The sequence below is a fragment of the Heterocephalus glaber genome, unplaced genomic scaffold (assembly GCF_053883595.1).
Source record: "Heterocephalus glaber isolate CG9 unplaced genomic scaffold, H.glaber_assembly_v1.0 deba00001444, whole genome shotgun sequence".
Taxonomy (NCBI): domain Eukaryota; kingdom Metazoa; phylum Chordata; class Mammalia; order Rodentia; family Bathyergidae; genus Heterocephalus; species Heterocephalus glaber.
In genome coordinates this window covers 2994797-3019912 of record NW_028258297.1, presented here as the reverse complement: position 1 = coordinate 3019912, position 25116 = coordinate 2994797, and the positions used below count along the sequence as shown (strand labels likewise).

Here is a 25116-nt window from a genome sequence, read left to right as displayed (position 1 = left end):
CAGGTTCCTGCAGCCTGGAAGCTCGTTTTCCATCTCTCTAGTTTCCCTGGATCATAGACTTCAACTCCCCCCACCCCCGCCATGCCAGTGCCCATTAGGTGCCCCAAGGGTGTCCCCTCATTTCTTATTTCCGGGTTCCCTCTGTACTATTCCCACTGTTCTGGTCAGAGAGCAGGACAAATGGGAGCATTCAAAGCCCAGATCCTGGGTTCTGACGCCATAGGCCAGGGATCTGCGCTGCCCCACCTCCTGGGTCACATGTGGGAAGCATAAGCAGATGCCCACTGGGCTCCTCTGGTTTTGGAGTTCTGATTCTGCTGATCTGATCTGCAGCCTGTGCCTGGAAGATCTGGCCATTGCCTTGTACATCCCGGGAGGTAGGGCCATGTCTGAAGTGGGTGGATTCCAGGGCAGAAAATGGGATCTACCCTGTCTGCCTACAGGAACCAAGCTCCCTAATCCTCAGTAGTGAACTCTGTACCATCAGCTTACTCCTGAGTGTACTGAGGCGCAGAGGGAATGTGAGGGACCCCTGCCCCTGAATGAAGTGTATGCCATTAGAAAGAACTTGGGAAAACACTCAGAGTACAGGAAGGCCCAGCATCAGAATGCACAGTAATGGTAGCTTGGACCTGGGGATTATGATTTAGCTGGAGCCAAGGTTTGGGATATACACTGAGTTAATTCAGGGATTTCAGCCCAGTTTGGATGCAAATTTGTGGCAAGGTAGCTGGCATGGACTTGGAAAACTGCATGTGTTCCTGAGATGTGGAAAAACTGGACGCCCGAAATGGAAATTAGCATGTCTTGGTGGCATCTGTAAAACTAAGATCCTGAGTACTTGGTGAAGTGTTCGCTCATGAATTCATGCAAAATAGGCCGTGGGAGCACAAACCACAGGTTAGGATTGGTCACTCCACAGCCATTCCTATGATGCACGAGGACTTAGGATCATAGCCAGTCGAAGGGGAGCAGATGACTTGGAGCTGAAGTTTCACCGCAGAATCATAAAAGCCTAGTGTCTAAGAAAAACCATACCCGGTGTGGAGCACAGTTGCATTTTAAATAGGCCCAGGGTGAGGCCTCTGAGTATTTGGGACAGGGACCTCACAGGGGCTGAGTATGAGTATGGCTTGCTGCCCAGGTCACCATGCCTGTGTGACAAGGTGGCCCGGAGTCCTGGTGTTGATTTCTGCTCTTGGGCACCTCTGAGTTTCTAGGCACAGTTCTGTATCACGTTAGCAGTGGGGACCCATTCTGAGACCATCAATTGGCAACTTTGTCATGGTGTGAACATGAGAGTGTACTGTACAAATAAACTGCTATGGTGTCGCTAAGTGACACCGTCTTAGGAGGCCACCGCTGCATATGTGGTCCCTCGCTGACTGATGCAGAGCTGTGTGAGCAGCTGTGGTCACCACATAGGGAGAGTTGGGTACAGGAAGTGGTGTCTTTCCATGGGTCAGCTTCTCAGGACACTCTGCGTCTCCCAGGAGCTGTGCAGGCCCCTTTGGCTGTGCCCTGGGACCTCTGCCTGGGTTCCATCCCTCCTGGCTGGCAGGTGACAGGATGGCATCAGGGGTTTTAACAGCAACCCTGGGGTGTGACCTGTGCCACACCCATGTCGGCTTTGCAGGTGACTGTATTCATTGAGGAACACAGTCCGTGTATCCTTGGGGCCACTGTGACCTTCCTGAGTGCCCCCCCCCCCATTTGTAAGGAATCTCTCTTGCCTGGAAGAGGTTGGCCTCTCCACTGTGGATGTGGCCCTCTTCCACGGGCCCAGGTCAGCTGTTCTGGGTGCCTAGCGAGCCTCCATCTGAAGGAACCAGCCTGCAAGTGGGGTTCACCAGTATCTCTCTCCTTTGCTCATTTCTGCCTGTGAATTAATCTTGCCATTAAAGAAAAAATTACACCCACAATTCAAATCATTAACTGAAAGGCCCTTATTATCTCATTAATGGTGTTTGATGTCTAAGGCAGATAAACTCGGGGAAGCTCATCTGTTCAGTCCCTGAGGAAATGTACTTACATCTTGGGCTTTAGGAAAATGTCCCCTCTCAGCTGTCACATGTCCCATTGTTCTGGCTTTCATGGCTACCCAAGCAAGTCTAGCAGGGAAATAAAATGACCCTGTCTGAAAGGAGAGCACGCTTGGCTGGGGCACTGGCCGGCCTGAGCAGCCTCATTCCAGGCTTGGGGGCCAGACAGCCCCGGCCACCTCACAGGCACTGACATGGAGGCTAAGGTGGAAGTGCTTGAGATTTGTGTAAACTTTGGGTGAAAAAATGTCAGAAAGGACCTGGATGCCCTGGGAGCTTGGTGTCGCTTGGAAGCCGGCCTTGCTGGCTTCCTTAGCAAACCCTCAGTTGGGCGCGTGGGGAGAACCCTTGTGCCAGGCCTCTGGTCCTTTTCTCTCTTTACCTGATTCTCCCAGGCTTCTGCCATGACAGTCGAGCACGCCAAGCCTAGGAAGCAGCACCCACGGGAAGCTGTGCAGGGTGGGACTGACTTCCTCCTGGACTTGGCTCATTCCAGATTCCAGCCAGGCTTTGCCTCACCCTCAACACACACACACGCACGCACGCACGCACGCACGCACACACACACACGCACACGCTGCCTTAGCCAGACTTCTGCATACCTGCCCAGACCCCAGCGGAAGGGACAGAGCCAGTGGTTCTGCTGCTGAGACCCTAAGCCAGTGATAGAGGAATTGTCCCACTACCTCCCCATAGCTGCCAGCGTGGTGAGAGCCAACCCTGCTTCCTTCCACCTGGAGCAGATGGCTGTTTCCCAAGGGAAGTTACACAGGGCCTGCCTTTGTGGTGCTGACCTCCATGGAGAGCCTCCTGCAGGCCAGGTTGGGCTGGGCACTTCTTCCTGTCATCCAGTTACGCCAGCAGTCCTCGAATTGGGTCTGTCCCAGGTCCGTCCCTCCCTGCACTGATTAAATTTAGCCAGCATGTCTTGAGGTGGGGGCCTGGGGACCAGCAGGCCGAGTGGTAGGTTCTGGCGGGGCAGGTGGTAGCCACATGGGGCAGGTGCAGGGAGGCAGTGGTCATTGCTGGACAGAGGGTGGTGCTGGTCATTTCCCAGGGAGGGTTCTGGGAGAGGCCGGTTATGAGGTGGGAGGCAGCAGATGAGGCCTGGGAGCCACAGGGAGGAGGTGGGACAGCTGTTGCAATCCTGGCCCCAGGACTTGGTCCCTGTGGAGATAGACCAGGTGCAGGGACAGACCTCAGCAGGTGCTGCAGGAGTGGCCATGTGGGCATGGTGTAAGGCTTTAGGTGAGGAGTGTGTGACTGATTCGAGGGATTTGCTCTCTCAGAGTGTTTGCCTTGAGACCCTCCCTGTGCCGGGACCCATTCTGGGATCCTGTGGTGCCCTTGCTCTGGCTGAGAAGCTCACCCTGGAAGACCAGTTTGGAAGGCTGTGCTCCTTGCCCAGGTGAGAGCTGGCCGACTCCAGGGTGTCGGGACCCGAGGACCAGGCGCCAGGGCCCAGTGCCCTCCTCCAGTTCCCCGTGGCCTCTCACCCCCCCATCCCCCCTAGTGGGCTTGGCTGTTTTGGCGATGGCTCCTATCTTCCCACTCCGCCAAGGGTCCCTTCTGCCTGGGTCGTGCTGCCCATAGTACCCAGCTCAACACTTTCACCAAAAATGTGGACATGGGGGAGATCCATACGTAGGTTGTTCGTAGTTTGCCTGTCAAATAACAAGGTGAAGTTGCAGTGGTTGTGCAGCCTTGTGGGGATTCTTTAGGTGGCAGGAGGAACCTGGGACACCAGGCTGTGGCCTGAGCCTTGAGACCCTGCCCCATGGGACTCTAAGCCCCTTCCACCCTGTCCCACATGCTCTACCCACAGTCCTGGGCTTGGAGTGTGGCTGTGGAGGTTGCACCTGGCACCTGCACACTTCAGCCTCACTAGAGGGGCCACCAGGGCCACACCAGTGTGACATCTGGTGCATGGCACTCTTGTCACAGCCCCACACAGGCATTTGTCCTGTGGATAGCCCAGAGCACAGCCAGCCCTCCCTGGGCACAGTGGGAGCACAAGGTAAGCACATGTATCTCCACCCCCGCCATGCTGGCACCACAGATAAGAAAAAGTGAGGTGGAGGTACTCAGGAAGTCCTCCTCACCAGCACTTCCCGTCCACAAAGTCCCTGATCTGTCTGGTGTGTTCATTTTGTTACCCTAATTAGTTTGAGGATTTTCAGGGCAAACACAACAGGATTTCTCAGTTCAACTTTGGGGTGTTTGTTTTTTGAGATAAAGCATACAGAAGAAGTTGCATTGATCTTTTAATTCCTCATGCGAAGAAAAGATATTTGTTCTTCACGTATTTAGTGTGTCTGGTTCTCAGCATGGATGACAGGGGCCGGGGCCATCAGCTGGGACACAGACATTGGGCCCCTCAACAAGGCAGTAGAGACCCCCACCATGCCCCAGGCTTCCTTCTCCACCGGGCAGCTCTCTCTGCGCTCCCTGACTGGGGTGTGAGATGTTGCTGCCCAAAGATGCGTGCTCTGTGCCCTCAGCACCCTGAAGCTGGGCTCTGCCTCCCTTGGTGGCTTCTCCGTCACAGCTGCCTTGGGACCAATGAACCAAGGTCATAGCCCTGTGCGGCAGACTGGAGCGGTGACCTGGGACAGTGGATCTCAACAGTGCCTCTGGACTGCCCACTGTGGGGACAGGAGAGGCACAATGACAATCCTGGGCTGTGGTGGAGCAGGCAGTGAGGAGCGTGGGTCCCAGCTGCGGTGGCCCAGGCTCCGTGGAGGGGTTGACCACCATCTGCCTCCTGCCTCCTCATGGTCTTGTGGCTGCCTCTGGGACTGGCCTGGCCAGTTTCTTCCCCCTCAGCTCAGGGTCTCATATCTGTCTGATGGGTGTGCTAGTACATCTGCTCCATGGACTCTTGTCCTCAGTGTTGTGTCTGTCACCAGTTAGCATTCCTGGAATGCCCTGGAGAGCCATAGTCCTGGTGTGAAATGTCTCAGCCAAGCCTCCGTGTGCTGGTTCATGGCCCCTTGGTTCAACCAGGAAGCACTGCCGGGAGTTGCAGTGCATCAGGAATGCACCTGCTCCCAACCTGGTTCCCATGCCCTTCCTGTTCATCCAGCCAGGGACACATGGTCTGGCCCTGATGCATGCTTGGACCTGGGCAAGCAGGGGAGGCAGTAGCCAGTGAAGGCTGGCACCTGGGGCTGGGTTTACCTGGGGAAGCTGCAGACACCGAGTGTCCCTGGCTCTGGCCCCTGCCTGTCCACTCACTTCTCCCTTCCCCTGAGGCTTAGGAGGTGGGTTGGCAAGGTGCTTCCCTTGGGAGCCCCCCACCCCCAGTTGCTTTCGAAGTGTTAGCTGTCCTCTCTTTGCCTCCTGTTGCTAGCATCTTGTCCTGTCCAGGCTGATGTAACGATAAACCTTAGCCTGGGTGAAAGCTGAAGTTCCAGATCGAGGCTCCGGCAGATGCAGTGTCTGATGGATGGTGCCTCCTCAATGTGTCTTTACTTGGTGGAAGGTGAGGGGTCTCAGGCCTTCTTACTAAGGACACTAATGCCACCAGTGAGCCCTATGACCTCAGCACACCCCTGTGCCATGACCTGAGGAGTTAGAATTGCAGCAAATGAATATGGGGACACAGCATTCAGACCACAGTGCCTGGCCTTCTGATGAAGCCTACCGCACAGCCAGCTCCTTGTCATGGTCAGCCTGCTTGGTGGCCCACTTCGGTTTGCACCCTTTTGCTTGGCTAAGGTCCTTGTGAGACTCACACCAGGCCTTTGCTAGAAGTTGAGGTAGTTCGTGCTTTTGTTTTGTGTAGTATCCGAGGCCTCTGCAGTCTGGTCTTCTGTTAATGTGTGTCCAGCTGCATTTGCCAAAGCAAGTCCCTTGGAGAACAGCAGCAGCAGCACAAAGCTGCAGGTGCAGGTGTGGTCTCTCTGCCACAGGCCCATGTCAGGGTGGGCATCTCAAGTAGGGGTGCTTGGCTGGCTGGGCCTGGGACCCACAGTGCCAGGTCAGAGTGGCCCCACAGGGTGCTGATCTCTGGCCAGCCCCTGCAAGCCCCTCTTGCATGTGGAGTGCAGGATGACACCCCCTCTGGTAGGGCCTCCCCGTCTGAAGGATGCTCCTCTCTCCTCCTCGCTTGTAGAAGTCCAGCTGCCAGGCCAGGAGGGCTGAGTCTGCTATGTCCCCATGCTGGCCCTGCCTTCCTGACAGGCACATTTGTATTCAGGGTTTGCTGCAAAATCCCCATTCTCAGTGTTATTTTTTATGTCCCCAAATAATCCCATTGTAATAAACCTAATTCCTGCCGGTACATGAAAACCAGCCCGTGAACCTGTCACAGCAGCAAATGATATGACATCTCCTTTCACATTATCACTCTTGATTGGAATCTCACTCCTAAATACCAATCTGTGATTCTGTCTGCACTCCCTCCTGCATTAGCATCTTTTATAATCATTATCTGATAACACTCTGTCACTTTTGAACAGCAGTGATGCCCAAGTGAAGCCCAGCCATTTCTATTGCAGTTTCTCCTCCTCAGGAGCAGCGGACGCAGTTGTGAGCAGAAATTGAGCTGTGTGTATTTCAAAATCAATTGGAACAGTCTTGTCACTCCGCTCGGAATGTGTGCGCGACAGCCGTCCACTCTTTCTGGGGCTCTCAGTGTACTCCTCTCATTTTCAGATGGATCTGACCAGCTGGGAAGGGCTGTGTGTGGAGCCGGCCTGGGAGCTAGGGCTTCCTTACCCAGAAGGTGCCTCTCTTGGGGAGGACACCTGGCCCTGCCCCTGCCCCTGCCCCGGCCTTGACCTTGCCCCATCTGCAGGCTCCAAGAGTCAGAGTGTGGTGCTGTGACCCAGAGATGTGGGCCCAGGGCTCCTGGGTGCTGGTGTGGCCTCCACAGCCCTGTGATGAGCTCCGTGCTGGTGTGGCTTGTGATGAGGAAATGTCACCCCTCGCCCACAAGTGCTGCCAGGTAGGCCTCCTGGAGGAGGGACCGGGGTCAGAGAGGAACTTTGGGCCTGCTGTGGTGCCCATGAGCAGACTCCTGCACCAACCCACTGCCCCACTCTCTTTCTTAGTCCCCAGAGAGGACAGACCCAGTCTCAGGGATCCTGAGAGTTCCCAGGGTGCCTACAGCATCCTTTTCCATCGAGCTTGCTGTGTTCCTTGTGTGCACATTTTCAGTTTTCCAGCTCTGCCAAGGGACATGGGCTGTCCCTGTCCAAGGACAGTAACTCAGCCAGGGTCACACAGCTAGGATGTAGGTTTATGAGGGGCAGTGCAGCTCCCCCAAAGGGCCTGGGAATCCCTCCTCACATCCTACTCTGAAGTAGGGTCCCCAGATTCTGTAAGAGATGGGATCTTCCCCAAACATCTGTTTTAAGGGGCTTGTTTTTCTATGTTGCTTGTGGTATTTTCCTACGAAGGAAGGGAGGAAGAAAGAGGAGCAGAGGAGGGAGCCAGGCAGAAGGGAGTAAGGAAATGACTTGGCTAATATCTTCGTTTCAAGACTTCAGTTTTATGTTTGAAATTCCACTGGTTCCAAAATAGAGCTTAGCTGGATAATATTCTGTGAGTTGGACTGAAATTCTTGTTCTACCAAATGGTGATTTGGCACGAAATGTGTTCTTTCGCTGCATCAGTTTCACCAGGAAGGTGCTAATGGAACGTAAGCAGCACCAGCCTCCTTCCTTCGTGCTCAGCCTTCCGCCAGGCTGGGAAGCTGTGCTGGCGTCTGCCACCAGGCGGCCTCTGTGGCCTCAAGAGGAGACTGGCTCCCAGGGAACTGGCTGGGCTCCAGGTTCCCACCTGTCTACCCAACTGTCTACCTACTTATCCACCTACTCACCCACCTACCCGCCTGTGCACCTACTCATCTACCCCCTTTGCATCCACCCAACCTGCTCATCTACCTACCCACCCACCTATCTGTGAACTCACCACTCTACTCATTCATTCACAGTCCAGCCATCCATCCAGCCATCCACCTATTTATATACATCTACACACCCACGCACCCACCTACCCATCCATTCACCTTCCACCCACCCGTCCACCTACTTACCCACCCACCCACCTGTCCACCCAGCCATGCACTCACCAATGCACTCACCGGTCTGCTCATTCACCCAGTCCATCAATCCATCCATCTAGTCATATACCTACCCACCTATCCACTTTCCCTTCCCCTCTGTTATCTGCCTGTCATCTGCCCATGCATCTACTCATTCATCTCCCAAGCTGTACACCCTCTTGTGCACCTGCTCATCCTCCCCACCCCCACCTATCACTAGTGTGGACTCCACTCTGCTGGTGGCAGCCAGGCCCCGTGCGGCTCTGAGTCTTTGCTCTCGGGGGACCCAGAGTCTGGTGGTGAGGCCCTTAGGATGGTGCAGGGTCTGATGCAGAGACCCCCAGTTCCCTATAGGTGGGTGCTGGGAATGGCGAGGCCCCCTCCCATGCCCTGGCCTTGAGGGGACCTTGGCTCCTTAGAAATGAATCTGTCTCCTATCAGGGAGCTGTCCAGGTAGGTGGGAGCCTCAAACCCACTCTGTCCCTGCCCCTCCTCCTCTGAGCCTTGAGTGCCATCTCCCTGAAACAGACAGGGAGGGCTCCAAATTGATGGAGGCCTGAAAGCAACTTTTGCCCTTACAAGTCCGTAAATCTCAGGCTGGAAGTACTTGGCAGTGACCCTTTAACTTTCCTGAAAACAAAGGAAAAGTGTCTTAACAGCAGAGGATTTACAGCCCAGGTTTTACTGGAATCAGGAGGTAAAAAGCCTTGAGGTAGATGCTAGTTAATTAGTTTTGAACGGCTTCCAGGAATAAGCTTGCATGTTAAATATCATCATCCTGTTTAGTTGTCCACACCTTCAGTGAAATGATCGTCCACCTGGAATGATATTGGCAGAGTCCCCCGGAACTGTGCTCTCTGGTGGCACTTAGTGCAGTGTGGGCCAGCTGAGTTGTTGAGGCATGAATGACCCTGCCCAATCCTGGTCCATGGAGACTTTCCAGCATCAAAGGAGGAAGTGTGTGAGACCTGGCACAAGGGTCTGAAGTCACTCCAACCCCTGCAGAGACAGGGAAGGCTGCAAACCCATGGGAATGTACTGTTCATGCCCAGCTGCCCTCTACCACTCCAGATCCTGCACCGTGACTTCCTGGCCATGCTGGTAGGTGGTGCCTGGCAACACTGTGAATCAGCCCTTCAGTTAGTGATCTCCAGAGCTCCCTGCTTAGGAGCCCTGGGTAGATGGTATCATGTGCTTGAAGAGCTAGGAGGCCAAACCCATCTCAAATATGAGGTTAGGATGTTCCAGATTATTACTGCCTTTGGCTTCTTTAGGAAGAGCCCCCGAGGCCCAGCATCCTCTACCCTCCTGCTGAGCTTGGCCTTACCTTCTGCATCCCTGAGCCATGGTTTGGGCTGCCCAGGGCCCTCCTGGATCTGTACATTCCCAGAGAGCTGTGCCCGGGTCTCACCTTCCCACAGCTCCTCCCTAGAGGCTCTGTGTTGGGTACAACTGGAAGACCCCTGTCCACCGGCCAAGGGGCCTTTCTCTGGAACAGGCTGAGACAGTGCTTTTCCACGCCAGGACCCAGCAGCCATGACTCCGGGGCAAGGGCTAGAGGAGGCCAAGAGCTCTCCGAGTATGTGGGGGAGCCTTGAGGGCAGAGTCTTCTCCAGCAGCCAGGCATTCTCCTGGTACTAGCACTTGGTAACCTCCATGGTCCATGGGGTGGAATAGCAAGAAGGATCGATTAACTCTCCTTCCTAGCACATTCCTGCTGTCAGGTTGAAGCCTTTTGATTGCAGTCCCTGGATAGAATTGATGAAGAGATAGCATAAGTGACATTAGGGAAAAATCCATGAGACTGGGGCTGAGTGGTGACCTGTTTTCTGTGATGTCACAGCAGGGCCTCTTCATCTGCACCTCTGCACCTGGAGCACCCATGCCTTCCTGTAATCATTCACAGATAATCAAATTGGATTACCTTGCAGGCGGGGCTGCAGAAATTGATTTAGACCACACTGTGGAGTAGGCATCAACATGCTTCTTCTGATTCATGGTCTGTGACTCAGTGGCCCTTTTGGGATCTGGCTGTGGGGAGTGCTCTGCTGGCCATGTGGATGGGGCAGGTGGGTCTTCCCACAGACCTTGTTTCTCCTGCTGTCTGCGGCTGCAGAGGGTTGAGCCCATGGTAAGGACATGTGCTCGCCAGGCGACCCATGGCCTTGAGGAGGACACACATTCCTTCACTGCGTCTGTCTCATGAAACACACCTCCACTGGTAAAACACAGCCTGTGCAGGTGGCATTGTCTGACGATGTCACAGCTGCAGTAGGGCTGGATAGGGACAAGGCCCAGAGTGACAAGGGGAGCAAACCAGTTGAAAGAGATGACTTTCTGGTGAGGGGAAGATGTTGCTGGGGTCAAAACAATGACACAGCTCATCAGGAGAGGACAGAGCAGAACAGGGCAGCTGGCCTGCTTGTGCTGTAGCCGGGAGCTACCAGTTACAAACTGTGCTGGGTGAAATGGGTTCCCTGAGGAATGTCATTCTAAGGACTTCTCCTGTGGCTGGTGTGCCTTGAGGAATATACTGTAAGTATGGCCATCTGTCAGAGGACCTGGGCTGGCCTCTGGCCTCCTACACATAGACACGAGGACTCAGGGGTCACATGCAGCTGCCCTCAGAGGCCCAGAGACATCCTTGTCCCCTGGCATCCTCACAGGCTTCACTTGGTGTGCTTTTGGTCTATTGTCTCCAAGCATGGTGAGCCTTCCCTATTGTCAGCAACTTCTCTGCAGGGGGATGGCTGTGTTGGAGGGGAACTGCAGGATGTCTGTGGCCTGTCCTTAATGCAGGGGCCGCCCGACTGCAGGCACAGACAGCCCACACCAAGTGCAACCCCCAGCCCTGAACCACTCTGCAGGGAGCTGTGCCAGGGCCCAGGAACAAGAAAGTGACCCAGAGCCAGAGTGGGCTGGAGCTGGGACCTGGGCACAGTGATGAGGACTAGGCTTGAGGCCTAAGGCCCAGGCTGGCTGTGGAGGAGCCCAAGCAGGAGAGCAAGCCGGGACTGCCAGGGAAGGTGGGCCTTGATCCCACAGGACTCTTGGGGTGTGCAGAGGGCAGCATCAAAGCCCAAAAGGAGCACTGCTCAGAAGAGTAAACATGGCCCCTAGATGCTTTCTTCCCATGGACAGGGCTCCCTGGGATGCACCATCCTTCAGGGGCGACTGCTGTAGCCACCATCCTCTGCTAAAGACCTGCCCAAAGAGGAACTCCCAAGCCAGGGACGTTCCCAGAACACCCTGGAAGAGATGAACAACAAATACAGGAGAAGGAGACCAGATGGTGCGAGAAAAGAACAGTTGGGTTAGAAAACACAAGTCTTAAAAAGGAAGGTGTTATGAGACAGTTTGTGATCTACTCGAGAGACAGACGCCCCCACAGAGCAGCTCAAGGACCTGGGTGGGGTGTGGGTCCCCAGTGAGTGTCCCCATGAGTGCCAGGCCTAGCCTTGGGGCATGAGTGGAACCTGGAGGCCTGGGACTGGCAGAGGATCCCTGTTTTGGGGTCTCCCTCCCTGGATCCCTCTCCTTGGGTCCTTCTGTCCCTGTGTCTGTCCCAAGATCCCTTTCCCAGGCTCCTTCTCTCAAGGTCCCTGTCTAGGGTGTCTCTCCTGTGGCTCCCTCTCCTAGCTCCCTCTTCCAGGATCCCTCTGTGGCCAGGTGTCTCTCCCTGTCCTTCTCCAGGGGTCCTCTCCTGGGGTCCCTGTTGCAGGGTCTCTCCTCCCTCTGCTGACTTCACTCTGCTCGGAGGTGGTGCTGTAGGGAGTAGCATCCAGCCTAGCCATCCCAGTCATCCCTGTGTGGCCCTCAGCAGGAGTACAGGTCATGTCTGCCTCTGGGTAGCCATGACCCAGGTCCACTGCTTGTCCAGGAATGTGGGGTCATGTGACAGTATGGCTCTTTGGGGTTCCTGCTGCAGGCAGGGCTGATGATGACAGGTGGGGACAGACTCTGGCATAGGGACAGGAAGACCAAGGTTCCAGGGCCTGGACAGTTGTGTTCATGGCCCAGGCCTCATCAGGGAGTCTTTGTGGGGTGCACATCTGCTCCATGGGATGATGTATGGCCTCTACTCATTTCCCTCACACGGTTTCCAAAAGTCCTAAAAATAGGAACATAATTAGACATTTAGCAAAATGTTGCACAGTATTTGTCCCATACTTGGCCACATAGTTCACCTTCAAAAAGCAGATGCCCCCACATGCAGGGTGCTGCCCATTTGCAGGCCAGTGGCTCAGAGTAGCACCAGGGCTGCCCTGCACCCAGTGGGCAGCCTTGCAGTGGCCCGAGTCTGCAGAGGGCCCAGTGGGGAGGTCATGCTGACCAGGCTGTCTCCCTTACCCTGGAGCTTGCAGGGGTCCACCTTGGGAAATGGGAGCATTATGGCTTGTATCCTCATGTCCCGCCCAAAGTCTGTGCAGTCATAAGTGGAGCTTTTCAGAGCTGGCTGGTCATGGGTATGTGATAATGGAATTAAGGGTATGTGGCATTAAATTAGTCCACTGATTGGTTTAGTGTAGTTCTGGGTGTGGGTCAGGGGAAGGCCCATCCTGGGTGTGAGTGGTACCACCCAAAAAGCTGATAGCCTGGGTGGGATAAAAGGGAAAGGGAGGCTTGCTGCTTGCTGCTGCTGCCTACTGCCTGCCCTGCAATGCACTGTTTCTCCTCTGTGATGCCCCTCTGTCCTGGCCTGTAGCCAGCCAGCTACGGACCAAAACCTCTACAAATCGAGCTAAATAAACCTTTCCTCCTTTAACCTTGGGTGTCAGTATTTTGTCTCAGCAACAAGAAGAGTAAGTAAGACAAAGAAGAAGGACCTGCATGGGGGTGACCCCAGCACTAGGGCAGCTGAGAAGGTCTTCCTAACAAGGTTTCTGCATCCTGAAACCTGCTTGTGGTACACCTCAGTGAGGAAGCTCTCCAAGGTGAAGGGGCTCTGCCTTTGGCCCCACCCTGGCTCTGGTCCCTATGTAACCTGAGTGTCCTCTGGAGGTGGCACATGGCAGATACCACAGGGTTCCTCCCTGGACAGCCAGGGCAGGTCCTGCACATGTAGGGGCCATAGGGCCTATGCCTGGCTCAGCTCCTCAGTCTCAGTGTTCTCTGTGAAAAGGGTACAGCACATTTCTCTAAGCCTGATCTTAGAGTAAAGGAGACAAGGCAGGGGAAAGGGCCTGGTGTGATGTGGGGCCCTGAACAGCCCCTGGCATGGTGCTGTCCTGAAAACCGTTTTGTATGCTTTGAAGCCACTTGTGATATGAGGGCCCTCATGCTCTAGTCAGCGAGAGACTGCACTCTCTCTGTTCTGGATGAGACCGGCTGTGCTCTCAGGGTACACTGGCCAGAGCTGACCTTCCAGACCTTGGCCGCATGGTGTGTGCTTTCGCCTGGCATCCCAGGCAGCAAAAAGTCAATGTGGAAATAGACGCTGGGAACAACTTGGGAAGTTTATAATTTTTACAACGAATTTTACAAGGAAGAATATCATTTTGTTAGTGATCTATGAGGTCAACTCTGCTGAAAGTCAGTGTTAAGCAGCCTTGAAAGTCTGGACTGTCTTGGGAATCAGCCCTCTGGCCTGGCTCCCTCAGGGCCTGAGGATGGGGATCCCACCTCACAGCTGGGACCTGGCTTTCGAGGTGCAGGGTTGAGGGTGTTGGCTACTGGGCTCAGGGTTCCTCTCAATTCTAGGGCACCTCTAGGGCGTGATGCCCCTGGAGGTCTTTCTGACCCTCGTCACCTTTGATCTCCTCCTGCCCTGGAGTCTTGGGAGCAAAGCTACCATGCAGCTGTCAGTGGTCCTTCTGACTGCAGGGAAGCAGTAGTGTCACCGCCTAGTGGCCACGTCCACAGGCCATGTCCCAGGGAAGGACACTGCAGTGTGGCATTGTAGCATACTGGTCCTGGATTGCAAGCTGTCTGGCCCGGGAATGTCAGAGCCCTCTGGGATCCAGCATCTCACAGAGTCAGGGCTGTGATGGTGACACTGCACCCGTGTAAGACAAAGCAGGAAGTGTCCTGGGGGTGCAACAGTGAATGCCCATGAGCAGAATGGAAACCTTCTCTTATGCATCACTGTCCCAGCTGCCTACAGCTGAAAGGGAACAGCTTGGGTGGGTGCTGTGACCAGCTCATGTTTTTAGTTCCAGAAAGTGTTTTTCTCTTGCAGTTCCTCTTTTGGAGAAAGTTGTGAAATTAATTACAAGGACAGCACGTGCCCCCGTGCCGTCAGGGCTCCTTGGAAGCTGGAGCTGCTGTATGTCACCTCCTATTCTCCCCCTCCAAAGGCTGTCAGCCTGAGAGCTGGCTGGCTCTGCCAGCTGCTGTCCAGCCCCGGCCACCTGTCACCGTCCTGCTATTTTTAGTCCCGGCTTGGTCCAGGACTTGACAAGACTTTCAAACTAATAACTGGAAGTCAAAGAAATGAGCTGTCAGAGCTTCGCCATGGGCCCATGGGGATGGACTGGGAGGGGCAAGGCGGGGGTGGGGGTGGGGAAGGTGGCCACAGGGTTCTGGCCTCCATGGACAGGGACCTGTCAGGGAACGTGGGGTCCAGGTGCTAGGGCCAGCTGGGATGTGTGACACCTGACGGACCTCATGGCTCCCTGGACCCACCTAAGTGGCGAGAGGTCTCAAGCTGGGGGAATTCAGACTCTTCCAGCAGCATCCATCCCAGGTGCACTGTGGACCCAGGCTCTCCGGTGGTTCTTTATGTGCCATGCCTGCCAGGCTGGGCTGTGTACTGTCTTCTAGCTAACAGACACTGAATGAATTAAGAAGGAGACAACGACAGGAGGACCTCTCCTATGGCCTACCCTTGGCCGGCTTCTTGTCTTGGGGAGAAGCAGTCAGATCCGCCACTCCCTGGAGAGACCTAGGGTAGGGAGTCTGCAGCCCGGGCCTTTTCTGACGGGTTTTGCAGATGCCAGTGTGTGCTGGCCTCTGTGTTGACATCACAAGAAATGGTGTTCTGTGACTCTGACAGATTCCTTTTGAGCCCTTCAGCAACAAGATGCTTAAGAAAACCGGGCCCATGTGTCTGTGAGGGAAGCTGTGAAGGGCCCTGGGAGGACACCACGGGTGGTGAGGTAGAGAGAGGCACGGCCTTGTGTGGACGGTGCCCGAGGGCAGCCCAGGGCTGCAGAGCCCCCAGTGGGTTCCCGTCCCACAGATTGCAGGTCCATTCCTGTGGGAGGATGAAGTGGTGAGGCAGAGCTTCTGCCTGACACCGAGGCCCACTCACAGAGGACATGCATGCAGCCCAATGTCCTGTGCCCAGGCAGGTGGCACCTGTGAGAGGGCTTGTGACCTCCCCACACCACACACGTGAGCTACAGACATACTACTGACATGGTAGACCACACACTGCAGCCACACAGCAGTTACCCACACCACGCACCACTCATACCACACACACGCTACAAACACACCATGACCCCGCTGTGCCATGCACACCATGCATGAATGCTCACACACACACAGCCCCAGGCACCTGGCCTTTTCTCTCTCCCCTCAGAGGGCCCAGATCTGTCCAGGAGGCCTCCTGCCCTGAGCCCTCCAGTACCCAAAGCAGCCTGAGGAACAGGGATGTGTCCGTCCTGCCAGGGTCCAAGCGTGGTGTTGGATTGCCCTGAGAACACCCAGCAGAGTTTTCTGGGTTCCAGGCCCCTAAGTCCCCAGAAGTGGAGCATATGCAGGATTCTGTACCTTCCATTTGTGGGGTCCAAACCCAACTATGGGTGCAGGGAGGAGGGCCCAGCCTGGGGCACCCAGCACCTTCCTCCAGGTGTGCTCTGGCCATGCTGCCTCCCCAGCAGGACAGAAAGCTCTCTCCGTGGTCACCTTGTATCCCCAGGTTGGACTGGGAGGGTGGCTGCCTCCCCGACCCCAGCACCCTAGAATGAGGCAGAGCCCACCCCCGTGTGCAAAGGGCACGAGATGGCCCAGATGCTCTCGGCTGTAGAGTCCTTGAGGGCACAGGGTAGACAGCAGGGACTGCTGTGTCTTTCAGCTGCCTGCAGGGATTTTTCTGCCCTGTGCTCTTAACTAGTCCCTGAGGCTTGGCTGTGCTAGGTGTTCGAGGTGTTTACCCCAGGCACCTGGCCACATCAGTGGATGGGGTGGACTGGAGTTCCCTGGTGTCCCCTGGGGCTCTGTGAACATCCCCAGTTCTTCCCACATCTGAGTCCCAATGACTGCTCCCTCCATAAGAATGGGCTGCACAGCTTGAGCCTTAGTGCTAGACTCCCTGTCTGCCAGTCGTGTCCCTGGGTTGCCATCTGCCACTCCCACCTTGTGGCTGTGGCTGAGTGTACCCTCTCTGGTCTCAGTACTGTTTGGCCTCCTTTAAACCTCCTGTTCATGTCCTTTGCCAGTTTCTTTAGGATGTTGGTCTGTTTTCTCATTTCCACTAAACATGTGCTTAATGGGTAGATGTTTTGTGCTGATGTGGACGCAGCCCCAGCGGCCCTTCATGGAGGGGGTCTGTGGAGGCCTGCAGGTTTGGGAGGAGCCGTGACCTCTGACCTCTGCAGCATGAGTTCCGTTGAGCCTGTCCTCGGGTCGGACCTAAGAATGGTGATGGGGTGATGCTGGCCAGGGCCTCAGTAAGCATAGGGCCTGTGCTGCGTGCCCAGGGCCACTGCCTGGAGCAGGCTGCCCCTCTGTGCTCCTGGCCTCCGCCCAGCTTCATTTCCTGCTGCATGAAGTGTAACCATCACTTGTGTAGTTGTGTGAAGGTTCACAGGACTGAGGCCACAGTGGTGATGAAGAGGTGACATCTGTGGGGACAGTGGCTCGTGTGCCTCATGCTGCCCACGAGGGGTCAGCAGCCATCCAGGGCTGGAGTGGAGACAGGACCATGGCACAGAGGAAGATAGTGACACTGGGACTCTGAGTCACTGACCCACCTGGAGAGCCCTCCTGGTCCTCACTGGCTCAGTAGGGCCTGACCCCTGAGCCCCAACCTTCCCCCATCCACGCAGAGGAGGCAGGGTGGCAGCATGTCTGCTGCAGGGGGCTCCTCACATCTGTCCCCCAAGTCGCTAGCTCCTGCCTCAGTTTCCTCATCAGAAAGGCTGCCAAGTTGGGAGAGATGCCCCAGGGCCCATCTCTCTCCCAGGAAACCCTAGGCTCTGCCCTGCTCCCCAACCCCGAGTGTCCCTGCAGTACCCTGGTGGCCCTGGGGCCTCCTCCCAGGCAGATGCTAACCCTGCTGCCCCACCAGGAGTCGAGTTTCCAGCTGCACTGCATAAAAGGAGTGTCAGAACTCCAGGAAAGTGGACTGAAGCAATTAACCCTGTGTTCTGCCATATGTTGGCCAAGACTCCTGCTTCATCCTGTCTGGGAGAAAAAAAGTAGTAGGAGGCAGCTGGGCCCTCTTAGCCTCGTTGTGATTAATTTGCCCATCTTGGGGCACTGGCAGCTTTTGAACTTGTGATGTGAGCGGCTTTTCAGACATCCTCTGTGTGCTCTCTGTTGCAGGCAGGATGGCATAGACCAGCCCTGCCATGCTGTGCACCTCTCTGTGGCCCAGGGGCCCTGTGGTATCTTCTGCACACACATAGGGCCAGGCCACAGAGTCCCCTTCCCGGCAGTGTGGTGGTGAGCAGCCTGGACTGGGCATGGGCAGTGATGCTCAGAGCAGTGCCGCTTAGGAACATTGTAGAGATGTGAAACCCAGGTGTCCTTCCCTGTGATGACACCTGGGAAAAACACCTTTACCCAGTGTGTCCAAAATAGGGTCATTTGAACCTGTAGCTGAATGAGTTATTGAAGAAAATCTTTCTGTGCATTTGTTCACACTAAGCACCCAGAGTTGGAGTGGGCTCCCACGGGCAGCCGTCTCAGTGGGACTCACCGTGTCAGATGCTCCACGGCCCGTGTGACCACAGCTATAGGCTTTGAGGCCAAGTGCGGTGACCACCCAGCCTCGTGGCTTGGGCATACGTGGCTCTCACACACCCTGGCCAGTGTGGAACCAACTGCCCCGTGGGCCCTGGGTGTACCCAAGGAGTCACCCACTGAATAGGTGACCCACACCTGGTGATCTGTGCTGCCCACGGGGAGGTCAGGGGTGGAGGGCCCAGGCTTACTTGCTGGAAGACAGGACCCTCGGCCAGGCTTTCTCTCTGTCCCTGTAAGGTAGAGCCCCTGCAGCCAGGCAGGGATGCTGTCACAGAGCTGCCCCAACTGGACAGGAAAGGTCCAGTGTGAACCTGGCACAGTGGTGCACACCTATAGTCCTCACACCCTGGGAGGCTGAATCAGGAGGATTACAAGTTGCAGCCTGGCCTGGGCAACCATGTATCAAAATTTAAAATAAAGCTTCAAAAGGGCTGGGGTTGTAGCTCAATGTGAAGGCCCTGGGTTTGTTCTATACCCAGCAGCCAGGTCACCCTGACAAGTAGGAGAGACATCCCTGTAGCCTCTCACCCAGGTGTACCAGTTAGCCTCTGGCTGTATGTGTCCACACAGAAAGATAACACGCTCATGTTCCCGGTCTGCTGCTGTCTACAGGCAGGGCAGAGCCCCTGCACTGGGGGCCAAGGTCGCTCTGTGTGCTCAGGACCCATGTGGCACCCCGGTGGCAGGTGTGGCTGGCTGTGTAGGCCACCTGCGTGGTTCAGCCTCGCTCCAGAAGGCTCTGCAGCTGTCAGAGTTGCCAGCTGTCAGGAAGGTGCTGTGCTGCCTGGGACGTGCCCATCCTGGCCTTCACTTGGTGCCCTCTGTGAGGTCCAGGCACGCCCCAGAGGTAGACTGTGTCCCCACACTGGCTCCTTCTCCTTTCTGGCCGTGTCCTGACTGGGGCTCCGGAGGGTCTTGTCACTGTGGCAGGTTGTCCTCAGAACAGCTCTTCTTCAGCTTTTCTTTCGTCTCTGCATCTTTCTGAGGGGAAGGGGCTTTGAGGGGTTACTGGGGATTGAACCCAAATTTCTTCAGCCAACTGTAGGTCCATCATCTCTGGGGGGAGTCTCAGGAAGCCTTGCACATGTGAGCACTGTGTACAGCACTGCTGGGGTCTGGGGCTCCCACAGAATGATCCTGAGCTCCACACCCTTGCCTTGCGCTGAGTGATGGGTCAGATTTCATTTTATGCACTCAGCAGTTCACGGCCCAATCCATTCTTGAGGAATATTTTAAATTAAATTCAGTTCATTTTGCAACCAAGGCTGGAATTGCAGCTGCAGTTCACAGAGTCCAAAGACATCCTCCTCTGGGTCTTGTGGCCACCTGTGAGGGGGACCAGGTGTGGTATGGCGGTGTTCCCTTCCCTTGGACATTCGCCCTGTCCCCACCGTGTCCAGGTGTCACAGCAAACAGGACGTTGTCCTCCTGCTTTGAGTGATCTGCTCAGTGAGTTTGATTTCTTATTAAACCTGTTTGGTAAATGACTTGACATTTTCCATGGATGAAAATTTATTCAGTAACAAACTGATTCAGCAACAAACGCTGCTCAGTGGCCACTGCTGCTGTGAGAGCTAGTGCCACCACATGTGACAGGTGAGCAGTAGTGGCGACCGGGACACTCACATGGTACCCTTGGAACTCTGAGCATGCCCAACACATGCGGGGAGGGCCCAGTTCTTGCCCCATCCCTTTGGGATGAGACTTCCCAGGAACCCATAGCTATTGTCGCTCAGCACGCACTGTCCCTCGGGACCACTCACTTGTCTGCTGTGTGCATTGACCACTGCTGAGGGCCACATGCCCAGCTTGGGGGGACGTTGAGATATAGGGCCCTGCCGATGTAGCAGAGGGGGCAGACTGTGGGACTCGGGGGAGGACGCAGAGGACGTGTCTGGTTGTGGGGCCTGGGTGTGGGACAGGGCTTGTGCTCAGGCCTCTGGTGCTGCATCCCAGGGTCTTCCCGCCCACCTCACTCTGCCCATGCTCAGGGCTGCATGATGGCCAAACAGGCAGAACTCTGGCCTGAGAGGGGCCAGGGCCCCCCGTGACTGCCTTCCTGGGGTCCAAGGGCAAGGGCCAGGGAAGGCACAGAGGGGTTGTCACACGGTGCAGATGGCTCTATGACTAGTTTAACTGGAAACATAAAACCCTTTTGGCAGGAAGCAGCTAGAACTATAAACATTATTTGCTCTTTAACATTTGAGTCTCACCCCTTAGAGCCTCCTCGGAGCCTCCCAGGGTGGGATGGAGCAGCAGGACAATGTCTGTCAACACGGACCCTGTGGCACTGCCCAGGAGAGAGCTCTGGGACATTACCCCGTGGCCACTCACCCTGGGGCTTCGAGCCCCTTGTGCCCACGAGAGGTGTGTGGCTCTGGGCTCCACTTGGCTAGGCAGCCGCCCTGTCCTCACACAGTCCCACAGCAGGGGCTGCTGGTAGAAAGGAGAGCGCCGTGCAGCCTGCTTCCCGGGGTGGCCGGGGTGGCCGGGGTGGCCGGGGTGCTAACACCAATCTCCTTTCATGTCGGACACCCCGGCGCGCCCCACCACCAAGGTGGGCAGAGCACTGGCTGTGGAGAAGTCATCACCGAAGTGCCGGTGACGTCCAGTTTCCCAGGCAGGCTCCCTAGAGGCTCCGTTCGTCTCAGCCCCATGCACACTGTCACGCAGTGCACGGTTGTCCCAGGCAGCCACAGCCCTGTGATGGCAGTGCGCGGGGGCTTTGTGAGTTATGGCTGCTGCCTGTGCGAGGCGGATAATTCAGAGAGCTCAGGGCTAATAAATGTGCTGTTTCCCAGAGAGGAGACACCGTGCCCAGCGCGTAAATAAGACAAGCCTTTTTAAAAAAGAAATCCGTATTTAAGGGCATGTTTGTCTGTGTTCTTTGCCTGCTGTAAAGGTCACCCAGATAGATTTTTCCTTCTTTAGCATTGCAGGCCATGAAGAACTGGGCATTTCTATTCTCCCTCCATCCAGTGAACCTAAGGGACTAAATTAGATTCTGAAATTGAGTGTGCAGTGGAGTAGTGGAGTTACCCTAATGGGAGGGTATTGCTTCTCACCTTGCGAGGAGCGAGGTCATGATAATATGAAGCGAAGTGGATTAAAAATAAAACCAAAGGTATTTATTTATGACCTGCTCAGAATTGGATTGGCATCCGTGTAAGTTGCATCTAATGGTGAAAGACAGCAGATTGATGTTGATGTGTCCCTGAGGACATATTGCCAGCAGAATTTGCTCCGTGAATTCAATTTAAAGGCCCACAGAAAGTGTCCAAAATGCAAAGGAAATGGAATTGAGGAAGGGGCGGGGGAGCCCAGCAATGGCAAATCTGATGGTTGCAGAGTCCTAGCATGTAACTTGCACTTGGAAGCTGCAGCTCTGGGAGGCCCAGGGTCCTCTGTCAGTCCGGTGGGTGTGGTGTTGAGGTGGAAACTCTGCTCAGCCATCATCTGAGGTCGTGTCCTGATGCCTCAGTGCCATCTCTGTTCCACCCATGACGAGGGAGTGCATCCCCAGTGCATGGGGACAGTGGACAAAGGGTCAAAGAGCCTTTGCCAGTTGACCAGGGCCACGGAGAGAGAGCAGGATGTGCCCTGCAGAGCTAGCTCCCCACAGCACAGGCCACTCTATGGCCATTTGTGCCAGACCAGGGAACAGAAAGCCGGGAGCTACATGGCTGGAGTCTTACTGGGCAGCACCTTTTCAAGGCAGGCAGCCTGAGCCAGCAGCTCCTCTCACTTGTCACCCGCTGGGAGCTGAGGAGGGGCATCACTCGTACCAGCTGGAGGGAGGAGGCATGGGCAGCCTACAGGTGGTACAGGGCAGAATCTCTGGGACGAGTGTCCTGCAGGGCCAGCAGAGCAGTGTTAGCTCCTCACCAGGGAGTTTGCCTGGCTTCACAAGTCGGGCCTGGCATTGGGCCAGCCCTAACCATAGCCCAGGCCCGTTCTTCTTCTGAGACCCCATCTAGGAAGCTGTCCTGTCCATGCAGCCGGCTGTCATGACCAGCCCCACTCCTTCCCACCTCCTCTGGGTGTCATGATCTCCCGATATCCACCTGTCCTGGGTGAGGTGGGCAGCCACAGTGGGTGTGGGGCTGTCTGTGTCTCCCCACTGTGGGTCCCTCCCAGCAGTGCCACATCACATTAGCAGGTCACCATCCTACCATTGTTGGGCCCTGGCTTCTAAATCTGAGTGCTGCAGGCATTCCCTGTGTGCAGTGATGGGGTGTGATGCAGTGCCTCCACAGCCCCCTGCTGAGATGGCTCAGCTGCAGGCCTGGGGTGCTGGGAGGGGCAGGGGAGCCCCAAGGCAGAGCTCTTCCCTGGAAGCCAGGAGACCCGAGTGAGTGAGTGGCAGTGCCAGGCACAGTCCAGTGCACACTCACAGTCCAGTGTGCATCTAGTGTATGTCCAACATATCATGGCACCCAGTGTGTGCCCAGTATATCCAGCAAGTGCCCACTCTGTGCCTTCTCAGAGCTGCATGAGCTGTATGGTCTGATGCATATGTCCCTCTTGCCTGGTTTCTGTGACAGAGTGGTCATGCTGTCCCCATTTACAGAGGAGGTGGCTGGGCTCAGAGGTGACATCATTGTCCCCGGGCATTCGGCTGGACCTTGACATGAAGCTGGGTTTCTCAGTGCCCAGCACACGGGGCAGCTGTGCCAGGAGCTTTATTGTGCTCCTGGATACCCCAGGTAGACCCAAGCTGGCTCTGTCCTGAGGTCCCTGTGTGCTGTGCCTCAGCTTCTGGCTGTGCTGGGCTGGAGGGAATTGCCTCATGCAGGGAATTATGTCCCTGGGGTGCTTTGGGGCAGGTGAGGGTCGCTCCCTACTCCCTGATCTGAGAGGCTTGGGCAGGAGAGTCCAGCCCCAGTGCCTCCACTGCCCCAGGCCTGGGTGCCCCATCTAGCCACAGAAGGCACTGATGTCTGCCTCCCTAGAGTGTGGCTCAGATTTAGGGGAGCAGGTTCCAGCTGTGGGGTGCTAGTTCCATGCTGCCCTGCAGCCCTGCACATGCATGCAGCCCGCTGCCCTGCTGGCCTCCCTGACTGCTGTTTCTCTCTCCAGGAGCTGCTCCTCTTCCTCCAGAACCTACCCACCGCCTGCTGGGGTGACGAGGACATCAGCCTGCTGCTGGCTGAGGCCTATCGCCTCAAGTTTGCCTTTGCAGATGCCCCCAATCACTACAAGAAGTGAGCTGGGGCCTCACTGTTGGGGGGGTGCCCTCCCCACTGGCCAGCTGCAGGCCCCTCTGAGCTGGTCCCAGCCACGCACCGCCTTCCGGCTGCCCCACCCTGCAGCTACTTGTCAGGGCAGGCCCAACGTGGTCCAGGGCTGGTGGGAATGGGGGGCCTCAGTTTTCTGAGATACCAAAGAGAGCCAGGAGCGGATCTCGGTTTTGGGGGCCATATATGAGTCTGAAGCCCCCTGCCCTGTCCCTGGAGTGTCCTTGCCAAATGCCCACCCTGGACCCCTGGCCTAAGGCAGCCAAGAGGCAGTTCCTCCCCCAGTGGCCTGCTGTCCAGGTGCCAGGCAGAATGACAGTGGCCACCGCAGACCTACTCTGAAAAGCAAAGACTCCTCTGTTGGGTGAAAGAATAAAGAGCTGACTAAATGTTGGGGGATGTGGTGCAGTAGCGGGGTCTCTGCGCGGCGCCTCTGGTAGCCAGCAGTGTCTGGGCCATGGCTCTGCATGCAGAGCTGATTTCTTTCTTGGCTGGAACTCAGCTGGAAGCTGACATCGGGCAGATCTGGGAAGCTGGGGACAGGAGGCCGGTGGCTGAGAGAGGCCACTCACAGTTGCCTTACCTTCTATTTCTGCTCCTTTAAAAGGGAGCTCCCCGGCCACTCCCTGTCCTTAGTGGTCCCAGTCACATAACCCATTGAGGGTCAGTGCTGTTCTTAGCAGGCCGGGGATAGGGCGTGGACACACAGCGTACCCCAGTCCAACTCTTTCTGCCACTTCCCCTGGTGCCAGGTCCCCTGAGCTCTGCACAGATGGATGTCCTGTCCAGCCTCCCCCACCCACATCCTCCCAGGGTGTCATGTCTGTGTGAACCTTAGTGACACAGGTACTGCTGGGCCATGTGGGAGCTGTCAGACCCAGGCTCTGTGACCCTGGATCAGGCAGCCTCCTGTCCTCAGCAGCCTGCTGTGACTGCTGTGAGACTCTTTCCCTCCTTGAGGAGCAGCTCTGCCCCTGCCCAGGCACCAGGAGACTACCCAGAGGCTGGGGAGAGATGTGTGCAATGCGTGTGTTCTTGCTTCTATTAAAGTGGTCCCTGGTCATTACACATGGCAGGGAATTGGCACAGCTTTCTGTGCAAATGTCCTATGCTCCAGGAGATCACACCCCACCCCATTCAGGGTTCCTTCCAGAGCAACTCCAGGTATAAGGAAGCTGCTCCATGGCTCTGTGTGGAAGCCCCATCTCCTTCCCAGGATCAACCCTGGAAACTGCTCTGCTTGGACTTGCACATCTCTGCACTGCCGGAGGTTGGAGATACAGCAGGCCTGCTCCTAGTGGTAGTTTATTTTTCAATGGGGAAGGCCTCATGAGCTTAAATTAAGCCTGGTGTGTATTTCACATGTGCAAATGCCAGATTGGGTATAAGGGACACTGGCGATATGAATGGGTGACTGGGGTGTGTGTCTGGAATGTAATGTGTGGAAAGATGAAATAAAGATGCATCGACACAGCCCATGCCTTGGCCTGAGATTTGAGGATGTAGTGCCCACCAACCCTGTACCAGCTGCTGACTGTGGTCCTGGTGACACCCTGGGACCTGGGGAAGTGGGGAAATGGGGAAGTGCATTTGTGCAGGTGGCATGGAAAGCCACTTCCTCAGCGGTGAGGCAGGACTCGATCCCCCAAAGCCCAGACTCTGCACTGCTGGAGTCAGGAGCTTGCTCAGTGAGCATTAGGGGCCCGCCAGCCCCTTGGTCTCCCTCTGCCATCCTTTGAACAGGGGGCCTCCCCATCTCACCACATCTCTCAGCATCTGCTTCATAAAAGGCCTGTGCTGGGGAGGCCCCAGGGCTCAGGACCTGCTCACCCCATCTGTATCCCCAGGTACCCCCAACACGTAGTCTGAC

General features: G+C 55.9%; 1 protein-coding gene across 19 annotated transcripts in view; it reads left to right on the top strand.

Moving 5' to 3' along the window:
* Tbc1d22a (TBC1 domain family member 22A) overlaps positions 1 to 25116 on the top strand; it is a 448179-nt gene that overhangs the window by 323291 nt on the left and 99772 nt on the right. For 8 of the 19 annotated variants that reach the window (XR_015452208.1, XR_015452207.1, XR_015452209.1 and 5 more), the window contains one exon: positions 23089 to 23213. The exons of 3 other annotated variants lie outside the window; for them this stretch is intronic. Coding sequence is in view for 12 of the 16 variants with exons in the window: in XM_087213677.1 (XP_087069803.1) it covers positions 23089 to 23213 (125 nt within the window). In the remaining 4 variants the exon portion in view is untranslated. Of the gene's footprint in view, positions 1 to 23088; positions 24721 to 25116 lie in introns of those variants that run through there. 8 more of the 19 variants (XM_087213679.1, XM_013072573.3, XM_087213678.1 and 5 more) reach the window with 1 other exon arrangement.